This window comes from Corella eumyota, chromosome 3, assembly GCF_963082875.1.
Source record: "Corella eumyota chromosome 3, kaCorEumy4.1, whole genome shotgun sequence".
In the NCBI taxonomy this organism is placed as follows: Eukaryota; Metazoa; Chordata; class Ascidiacea; order Phlebobranchia; family Corellidae; genus Corella; species Corella eumyota.
In genome coordinates, this window is record NC_137492.1 from 17,056,942 (window position 1) to 17,068,269 (window position 11,328).

Consider the following 11,328-nt stretch of genomic DNA (forward strand, 5'->3'; position numbering starts at 1 on the left):
TATTTCGTTGTTGGTTAGGATCTTAAGCTAGTTGTTATGCGAAGTTTAAAAAAGGAAAACAATTTATAATTATTCATTATTTTGAATGTAGTTTTAATGGTTTCAACTAACTATGGTCAGATGATCTAATAGTTTAATATTTAACAATTCGATAGTACCTCCTGACCTCGACTGCCCGACTACAGTCAAAATCGTTAACTGACTGAAAAAATTAGGTTTTAATGTATCAAAACTGTTGCTTTGTACTCGACAGGTTAATAGGCTAACATTACTAAGACTGTAAGATAATAAACAAAGAACTGAAGAAGCCTTACTGTATTTGTTAAACTTGGGTTAAAAAAAAGAAATTGTATGAAACGCAAAAATACACGAAAATAGATTATTTTTTTGATCATGCCTGTAGCGACAGGTACTGAGGATTTGTCAAAAAAGCAAGGTGTGTAAACATTTTAAAAGCTATCTTCAAAAATATGACTAGTTGATAAGATAAAAAGTACATCAAATATTTGTAAAAAATAAAGGTTTCTTATTTAACTGAATTGACTGAGGATCTCTATTAGTTTCGCACGCCCTACATAAACAGGGTGTGTAACCGAAATACGGCACATGTAATTAAACAAAGAGGTTGCATAAATTAAACCCTTACCCTAACCCTCACATATTCAGTTTACCCATTAACACATCTGACTCGTAAAGCGGACTAAGTTATACTCATTGAAACATATTTCAACTAATTTTTAATGTCTGGTTGAACAATTGCCATACTTAGGTTATAACGCCTTGTTAAATTCCGGCGTGCGAAAGTAATAGAGATCCAGGTGTGTAAACATTTTAAAAGCTATCTTCAAAAATATGACTAGTTGATAAGATAAAAAGCACATCAAATATTTATTAAAAATAAAGGTTTCTTATTTAACTGAATTGACTGATGTCACTTCTTATGGAAATTTTAATTTATTTTTAACTTTGATAGGAAACTCAGTGAACTCTTATATTGAAGCCTCCACATCACCTCAATGCTCGTTAGATTTATCAAACAAGAATCACAAGTTTATTTATGACACAGTATGTTTTTTTTATTTAAATATAAATATATTTAAATTGCTTATTATATTCACATATTTTTACAAATTTATTTATATTTATTGTAGTAAGGTTGACTTTACTGCCTTAACATAGAGTAACATTTGTTATCCTGACCCAGTTTTAAGTTGAATGTAGCAGATTGAGATATTATTTTTTTCGTATATATATATCTTTATCCTCGATGTGGGAAAGTCGAATGCGCGACTTAAACATAGAGTAACAACTGTTACTCTGACCAAGTTTCGAGTTGCCTTCAGCAGTTTGGGATATTATAGATTATAATTGCCCATTAATTATGCCGCTTATCGTTTTAGTGCCTTACTCAAGGGCGCTGCAGCATGAGAGCAGTGGGGATTGAACCCATGACCTCGTGGTGGTGTAGCAAGTGTTCTTACCACTACACCACACTATTGCTTACAATAGCCCAATAATTAACCTTCTGATTTGGGCTCAAATGGAATTCTTTCTATTTCTATTTATATTTTGAAAGCTACAACATGAAAACGAGGATTATATAAACCCAGGACCTCATGTAGTAATGCCAAGTGTTCTAACTGCTATATCATACCACCAGCCAATTTATTTGATGTATATGTTCATAACTAAATTTATTCACATTGTATTTAATTATTTATTAGTTTGAGGAGGATTGTGAAAGTTCAGTTTATTTTTCTCAACCCGGTCACAAATCACCTGGATTAGTATTTCAGCTTTCCAATGGAGCAACCAACATAACACAAAATGGATCTAGCGACTTAACACCGCCGCACACATCTCGGTTATCTCCTCTGTTTGATCCAAGAGAATGTGCAAGACGTAGATTGGCAAATACCGGTAAAAAAAAATTACTTTTTATCATTGTTTTTTATAAAAGTTTAATTAATTTGTTTTATTTAGTTTGAACTCCCTTAAGTTTCCTGTTTTCAATTTCTTATATTTTTTGTTTCCTTTTTAAAAGCCGAGCGTGGGAATTGAAATTCGTTTAACTTTTATTTTATTATCTATTGTCTTTTGGGATTTTAAATAAAATTTAATTTGGCGGAAAAATGCTTTTAAGAATTAAAATTATTAAAATTCTGTTTTATGCTTTTAATGTTTTAACTGTTGGAAAAAATATGAATATATTTTATTTTATTATTAATACCTAATTTTGTTTGTAGAATCTATAAATGACCAGATATGTGTATCAACATCATGTATACCTATCAGAAAGGTAATTAACTTAAAATAAATTTTACTAAAACTTTGAACAAATTTTTTTATTTTTACGTATTTTTTATGAACAGCTTAATTCTATATAACTGTAGGTTGTTTTAAAGATTAGATAGTCATTGAAACTATAAGACACTAATAATATATGGGGATTTTTCTAACTTCTAAACTAAGAGTGAGTAAGATTAAGAAAACCAACAATATGCTAAAAAGAAATTAGTTAAAAATGACTCATTTAAAATGCAAAGTTAGTGCTTTTGATCTAACTTTTTAACTAAAAATGATTCATAATTCAAAGTAATAGTAAGAAGAAATAGATTATAAAAGTGAAGTATATCACCAAAGTTATGTAAATATTAAATAAGTAAATGTTATATGGATATTTTCAAATATTAAATGAGCACTTTTAGTTTTAATTTACTGACAGGGCTTTTTATATGGATTAAATCTAGGTTTATATTACCCTGTTTATTGTAAATTCAATATTTGTCAGTTTTCAAGATGTTTAAAACTGTGTCGAATGGTACTTGAAGGTTTTTATGTAAACGAAGATAAAACTGTTTATTTTGATATACTAGGTCAATGAATGTAGTAGGTTTCGTTTAAGAGGTTGACTAATTTTTAAAATAAATTATAGACAGTTTGGGATCTTAGTATTAGTATGTTAAAATTTATTCTTTATTCTGTCTCAAAATATATAAAAAAAAAGATTATTTTAAAATGGTTATAACCCAACTGCCATAAGTTAGTACATATTTAGTTTAGTAGTACCATTTATTAACAAAATGATGTATCTGTATTAGTTTAACATAACTAAATCATATATTTTTTAATTAAGCTAGTTATAAACATTGTAAAAATAATTTTTTTTTTTTTTGGGTAGTCTGAAAGTCCAACAAGAAAAAGACCGCGAACTTCATCAAGAAGTGAAACAAATTTAAACGTCACTGGACCTCATAATTCTAATATAGGAATCAGGTAATTTCAAATTTAAACAACATTACAAAAAATATTTATTAATCATTATAAATCTTAGCTTTAATTGGAATATTTATCTTAAATTTATCGTTGAAAAATTAATCTGTTAATTAAGCCAATATTTAAAGAATTTGATTATTTTTTTAATATATTTTTTTTTACAAAAGATTACCAATTTTTTATTAATAAACTCTATATTTAGAAATTATAAATTAAATGCCCGAAGCCTATATAAAATACCTTAACTTTCAGTCAATACGTAGTTAGTTTCACAGCTTGTTTGTGTTATAATGACCTCACTAGTTTTGTTATTGTTTACTTTAGGCAAATTACAAATTGTCAGAAACTGTTTGAAATTGCATCAGATAATAAATAATTGGTGTACAATAATTGACTTGTTTTGAATAGGGCATACAATGCAAAAGTTTAGTTTTTTTTGCCTTTTTTTAATATTAAATCAGTTTTATGCATATATATTTTTTTTATAGAGTGAGAATTTACAAAACTTATTACATTTTACTTTTTATTTTTGTATCCACATTTTTAAACTATTTTTAATTTATTTTTGACAGACATAGAGTTTCTACATTAAAGAAAAGAGTAATGAAAAATCAAAATGATATTAATCCACATTTTTCTATAATGGGTGATTTCGATCAAACTAATATGGTAAGTATAAAAATATTAAAAAAATTATTATATATATACAGTTAAATTTTTTGATTGTTTTGTTTTCAACTGCATTTTTACTTTTTTTGTTTACAACATATAAGTTTACTTTCTTTATGAAATGGTTTTATTTTATCATAGATATTTTTCTTTAAATTTTAGTCTGCATTTATTGAATAATTTAAAGGTAGTTAAAAAAAATTATGTAATATATTTTTTTGTATATATCTTTATCCTCGATGTGGGAAAGTCGAATGTGCGACTTGAATGTGCAACATAGAGTAACATCAGTTACTCCGACCCACTCTCGAGTTGCCTGTGGCAGTTTGGGATATTATAGATTATAATTGCCCGATAATTATGCTGCTGATTAAGTGCTGGCTCAGCAGGAGTTTATACCATTTAAAGCGCCTTACTTAAGGGTGCTACAGCATGAGAGCAGTAGGAATTGAACCCACGACCTCATGAGTGGTGTAGCAAGTGTTCTTACTACTACACCATGATGCCGGGACAATATATATATTTTTTACAATTTTTTTTTAATATTTTATGTTATTCGATTATATTTTTAGGATTCCCAAAATTCAAATGATGATAAACCGCCAGGAATATCCACTAGTTATATAGAACCACCAACTCAGTTTGTTCCTTATGAAAATGAAGTTGAATATATGGAGTAAGTACAAACATAATGTTACATTTTTTACAAAAAATTTAGCAAAATTTTTTTATTCTTTTTCATTTAACTATCCTTAATGTAAATTTATGTAATGTTAATGTATAATGCTATTTAATAAGTAGAATAACTACTACCTTGATTCAGTTTACAAACCAGTTTTGAAACGTAATTGCTTAACAATTATATTTAATTTTTGTATCATCTTGTAATGGTACTTGTATTATTACATGTTATATTTTGCTTTAAGATAAATGTAATAGAAAATTGTTTTAATTTAATGCCACATATACTAAATTATAGAGACGAATTATGTCATTTTGAAAGTATTATAAAATTTTATCAAGATAAATATTTAGATATTTTTAAATCTTTAAAAATAATTTTTTTGTCTTAGTTAAGTTTCTTAAAATATTTTTTCTTTATTTTTTAATGATTTTTATTTTATCATTTTTTCAGCCAAGACATCTTTCTATCAGCTCCTTCTACTCCTGCTCCCACCTCCAAGGATCACTTCACATTCATGGAAGAGAATCAGGATGTTGAGGAGGACCTTGCGGAAAACAGAATCTCAAATTCACCAACAGATTGTAAGTAAAAATTTATTCTAATTCGGGTAAAAAAATAAATCAAAAAAATTTAATTAAAAAAATTTTTTTTTTAGTTTCTACAACCCCGGTCTCCCAACAAGAAACCCCGCCCCCTAATACCAACAACCCCCGACCGCACACTACAACACATAACTCCCCACATCGACCCAACTTAAGGTCACGACCTCGATGTAACAACCCGGACGAACAAAGAACAAGGCCCCATATTCACCCACTTCCAGGGTATTCTGTACCCCGAATGGAAGCCACGACCCAACATCCGATGGTGATAGGGATCGATCGAATGCAGGTAGCGAGAAAAAAAAAAAATTGTCTCCGACCCCGATTTCCGACAAATTTTACCCATCTATGCCTCACTGCAATAATTACCCAGCAAACCTTGATAAAATTTTAGTTTCATATTTTTTTCAATTTTTTTTGTTTTTGGTATTTGAATTTATATAAATGTGCTTAATATTAAATACATATTGTTTTACGTTTACCTTACAATATAACGCAGCAATTTGTAAAGGATGTTCACTTGATTGACATATTTGTTATTTCCATCTTAAAATTTAGCTTAGCACGCACTATTTTGACATCATTTCTGCTCTGATTATTGTGTAATTTTAATTGTTCTCAATGTATATGGAATTTTTTTATTTTAAAAGGTTTACTTTAAATATGCCCTTAAATTAAAAAAATTAAAAACAAATTTTATTTTTTTAAATTATTTTTTGAATAATTTTTTAATTAATTTTTTTTAGTACACCAGTGCTCTTCCGATGTCGGTCCCAGTTAGTGTCCCATCAGTTGCTTTCCCAGTATATACAAACACTAGAGGGCACCACCACCCTAATATTCAATGCTCTATACCACCAAGGGTAGTAGGTAAAAAAACAAATTTGATTTTTATTTTTTTAATAAAATTTATTTTTTAGTGTTTTCAAATCGAAATAACTTAAATTCCAGTGTTGCCATTTAATTACATAACAATTTAGGTTTTTCCAGTGTTGTCAATTTTTTCCTTAAATTTTTTAGCGTTTCCAACTCAAAGTGCCCCGGTTTTGACGACCTGTTCTCGACCCTCCCTTCAGCAACAAGCAGTCCCCTACCCGGATTTTCGCCAAATTTACCCATCTGTGCCCCACCCCATTCATTTACCCAGACAACCTCAACAACAAACCCAAGGTGAATAAATATATTTTGTTAATTTTTTCGATAAATTTAAATAAAAATTAAATTGAAATTTTTTTAAAATTACCTAAATATTTTAAAATTTCTAAATTTTGTTTTCAGTACCTGTGGGAAATCCCCACATACCCCAAATCGATCGCAACTACCCCCACTTACCTACATTACCCCATAACCATGGCAATCTGTATCCTTTACCCACTTTAACAGCCCCCATACCAACCCTAGCTAATCCCACACCATCCATGTTTGCACATCCCAGTATGCAGAGGGCTCATAACACAAATGTGCACATGCCACAGGGTCAGAACCCCTATTTAGTGCCGTATGGCGTGGCACCTACTGCGACTGATGTACAATCAGCGAGATATTTGCAACAAAGAACCGCCCAGGTAAAATTTCAAATGTTTTTATGTTATTTTTTTCCTTTTTTTAAAAAAAAAAAAATGTCTTTTTCGGACATTTTTTTAATAATTTTTTTTATTTAGTCGACCAGACATTTTCACCCCTCAGTACCCACTGACCAGCAACTAAGAAATGACCCCATTGATTTAAGTCACCCGACTTCACAATCCCAACCCCCTAGAGCAATGGCAATTCCAACTGCTTTTATGTCTGCAGTGCCTGCCTTGTTCTCGGAATATGTGGCAGTCGATTCTATGGGAGCACAGGTAAAATTTTTATTTAACTTTTTAATTTTTTTTTATTAAAAATTTTTTTTATTTTTTTTTTTTATAAATTTTTTTTAGAATGTGCGAAGGGCCCCCTCTAACCAACGAGTTCACCCCCCTGGGATTCACCCACTTGTTGTTCCCCCTCACTGGAACATGGCCCACATTGTTCCACCCCTGCCCCACTTTGTAGCATTCCATCTGTAAGTCAAAAAGAAATTTTTTTTTAAACGAAAATTTTTATTTTTCAAAAATGTAATTTTAAATTATATTTTTTGTAATATTTTTTTATGTTTGCAGGTCTAGTGTGACTGGGATAATGTATAACCCATTTAGAAACCTTGCTCCATATTTCATGGGTTTGGAAGATGATCCAAGCAATTATGAGGTTAATAGATATATAATTTTTTTCTCATTTAAGATAAATTATTTCTTACAAAATATAATTTCTTAACTAAAAAAAAATATAATAAAACAACAAAAAAAAATCATATACTGTTAGTTATTTTTTTGGTATTTAAATTTTTTTTTTAAATTATATTCCTTTTTTTGTAATTTTTAGGCACTAGTTAACTTAGCTGAGAGGTTAGGTGAAGTTAAACCACACGGTCTGTCCAAGGGAAAAATCGATCAACTTACTTCTTACAGATATAAACCGGGAACACATAAATGTGAACAACCTACGTAAGCCATATTTTAAAATTAAAATCTTACAATTTTTTTGACGGTATAGCAATCATTTGGAAAAAAAATTATGTTAAAAAGTAATATGATTTTATATATTTAGCTATGTTGTTTTGCGATCATATTATGACAATTGAAATTCTGACTATAGGGCAGACTTCTTTTGTTGTATAATTATGTTATTAACAATGTTATATGTTACCACAGTTGTGTTGTATGCATGTGTGAATGGGAGTCCAAACAACTACTTCGAGTTCTACCCTGCAAGCATGAATTTCATGCAAAATGTGTCGACAGATGGCTAAAGGTAAGATTTTGTTTTTTTATTTATCCTCGATGTGAAAAATCAACTTTAATATTTAAACACTAGGTGTCGTTTGTTACCCTACCACAGTTGTAAGTCGAATATTCCAGTTTGAGTCCGGTAGTGTGGCGAACAGGTCATTGGGTCAGACTACGAGCCGAAAGGTTTGGTATTGGCTTAGAGTTTACTTAAGAGCGCTACAGCATGGAAGCGAACTCATGGCCTCATGTAGTAAAGCCAGTTTTATTTTAATTATGAGCAACATTTATTATAAATTTGATATTAAAACAAGCAGTTGTAAAACTTTTAAATATTTTCAATAAATTATGAGTGTAACTTATGCTATCTTAATTTGGTTATAACGCAACGTCACGTGGTTACTCACTTCGTATGACGTCACACCGGATGTTGTCATCCTGGAATTGTGACGTATTTCCACGTGACCGAACCACACTGACGCATATAAGTTTAGTTTTAAGCGTTTTTTTTTGGCTCAACCTATGTACATAAACAGTTATTTAACATTAAATTTACTTAATTTTTGGGCGACATTTTTCCATTACAGCCTAATATATTATGTTTAGACTTATTTAAAATCTTATTTTTTAAGTAAAACAATTTTTAAAATCAGTTTTTTTCTTTTAGACCAACCGAACTTGTCCTATCTGCCGTGGCGACGCCGGACAACGAAGTCGCACTACAACGAGCAAGTCGTCATCGCGCAATACCGCCACCACGCGTCGGACCACGGCTCACTGATCCCCCGCGCGTTGGCGCTGCTCACTTAATCATACAATCATGCATGACACGTCGTCGTCCAATCGGAGCAAAATAGTAATCAAGCCTTTTCCTAACTCATTCTCTCGCTTGTAATGATTCCAGATCCCCCTTTTTCTTTTAATTCCACGTTCTCTTTTTTTTGTCCTTTTTCACTTTTTTTTGTACTAACCAGACGTATAGGAACGGGCGTTGTAGCAGGTTAATTATATTGTTTACGTTATATAGAGATATAAATAGACTGTGATTTAATTAGTGCGATTTTCTTAGCTGCTTAATATAAAAAAAACACTTTTTTTTAAACCAATGAATTTAAAAAACATAATTAGAATTTTTCCAAAAAAAAAAAATAATAAAAAACGATTTTTTTTATGATTGATTTATTAATGCTAATTCCCACTGCCTTATTGTTATTTCAACAAACCCAATTAACACCTTTTTTTTAGTCAATATCCGCACTAATTGGCAGGCAAAATTCTTCGTTAAAAAATTGGGGCTAAAAAATAATGATTTTGTGCTTTAATTAAAATTAAAGATCGTGTTAGGCCGTTGTCGTGACTTCTTCGTAGATTTTTGTCATAGTTTCAATGTTTTCCGCATTTTTTTCTGTTAATACCTCGCTTTTTTGTTTGCAGTTCGCTTAATTAGCCACCCGATAATACTTGTTATTTTCACAGCTGTTCATGTGTCGTGCAAGTGCCTTTGTCCCCGTGTTTTGCACTGATCCGAGTGAGGTCAAATTTTGTTTTTTTTGTCACTGTAGGTTGTTACTCTATATGTCACTTGTACTAAAAATAACACAGCACGAAAAAAACAAAAACAAAAAATTCATTTTTAACAGTTTTAGGCGGATAATTATAACAAAACAACTATACAAAATTCAATAACAAAAATATTTTCCTCAAATTTTTAAAAGTTTTTTTATCCCTATAAATTTCCTTGTAAAATGGATTCGTTTGAAACTTAATTAATCGAACGAGCATATTAATTATTAAAGCAGAACGTGCACTAATTTAAATTGATTTAGGTATTACAAAAATATCGGTAAAAACACATTAGCAATTATTTTAGCTCGAATATTTTTCAACCATCAATGAAGTAAAAAAAAATTCTTGAAATGAAGTAAAAATGAGCACTTTTTTAAACCTAGATTTTGCTATCAATCGCTGTATTTTGTTTTTGTAGTTTTTTGTCCATTTTTAATATTCTAGTTATTGCCACATGCTTCGGTTTTTCTTGTTTTGTGTTTTTTATTTTTACTCAATGTCGGTTTTTTATTATCTCTAACCAAGTATTACTTTGTTTTTTTTTCTAATGTTGTTTCGTTGTTTGTTACATTTTTTTATATTCAGCCTATTTTCAAACTAAACTAATTAGAAAAATCAACCCGTCCTAATTAAATATTCGTTCTATTTCTTGGTTCTTTGCAATTTAAGCTTTCCAATTATCAAAACCGTTTAAAAAAAAAAAACTGAATTTGATTTGGAAAATTTAGCGGAATTTTTTCGCTTTGAAAAAAGTTTAAAAAATTTGCCAAAACGACTTTCTTAGTGTGTTTGCAAAAGTGTTTTTTTTGTGTGTTTTTGCAGTGATGTGATCATATATAAGTAGTTTTCATTTACCTTGTAGTAGCAAAATTTGTGTTTTTTTGTGAAATTGTTTGCATTTTTCCTCCATAATGGCTACTCAAAGCATTATAAGACAAAAAATAATTCCTCCCCTACTTACTGTATATTTCTTTTACTCTAGTTCATTTTCTAATACCCCAGTACATTAAAGAACTATAAAATACTGTATACTAACATGGCATACCTAATTAGCTTGTACTTTGGCATATATATGGTGATATTTAGGCATTATGTTAGCACGTATTTTTTCTTTGTATTCACAGACTAACCCTAAATCAAGAGCACCCTATATATGTATTCATTTAAAACTGCAGTAATTCTATTATTTGGGCACTAATAAGGCTTTGTGAATAAGCAAAAATGTACAAAGTATTAACTGGTTTACCTTTATATTTGATTTTGATTTTTCTTAAAATTTTTAAAATTTAAAAATTTTTTTGTAAAATTTAAAAAACTTAAAATTTTTGGCCAAATTTTTTCTGATTAAAAATGATGACATTTATAATTGTTTTGGTTTGTTAAAGGCATGGTGACAATTGTGTGCAGTAGAATCTTTTGTTTGAGAATAAAGTCCATAAATTTAAATTTTTGTGTTGAATTTATTTTAAAGAAATATCAAGTCGATATTTTAAGAAAATGTCATAGCAGCCGACTTTTTGATATGACATTTGATACTCTGACCCAGTCTCGAGTCGATTATGGCAGTTTGTGATATTATTGATAATATATTTAACAATTCATTGGTTTGTGGTTTTACTGCATGGAAGCAGTGAGGTTTGAACCCAGGATCTCAGGTAGTAAATTCCCATTATCGTATTTCTGATAGTCTTTTTTCTAAAAAAAATATTTTTTAACTTTA

General features: G+C 29.6%; 1 protein-coding gene across 1 annotated transcript; it reads left to right on the forward strand.

Annotated features, from left to right (window-relative positions):
• The first annotated feature begins 258 nt into the window (after positions 1 to 258).
• On the forward strand, positions 259 to 11,054 carry LOC145744556 (uncharacterized). The gene is made up of 18 exons (XM_082562431.1): positions 259 to 436; positions 974 to 1,065; positions 1,725 to 1,920; positions 2,247 to 2,299; positions 3,182 to 3,276; positions 3,849 to 3,945; positions 4,518 to 4,621; positions 5,081 to 5,211; positions 5,286 to 5,521; positions 5,979 to 6,102; positions 6,253 to 6,402; positions 6,511 to 6,797; positions 6,894 to 7,076; positions 7,155 to 7,279; positions 7,377 to 7,464; positions 7,639 to 7,760; positions 7,968 to 8,067; positions 8,710 to 11,054. Exons 1-18 carry the CDS (start codon positions 394 to 396, stop codon positions 8,821 to 8,823), a joined length of 2,340 nt encoding a protein of 779 aa, XP_082418557.1. The 5' UTR covers positions 259 to 393; the 3' UTR covers positions 8,824 to 11,054.
• The last annotated feature ends 274 nt before the right edge of the window (positions 11,055 to 11,328 follow it).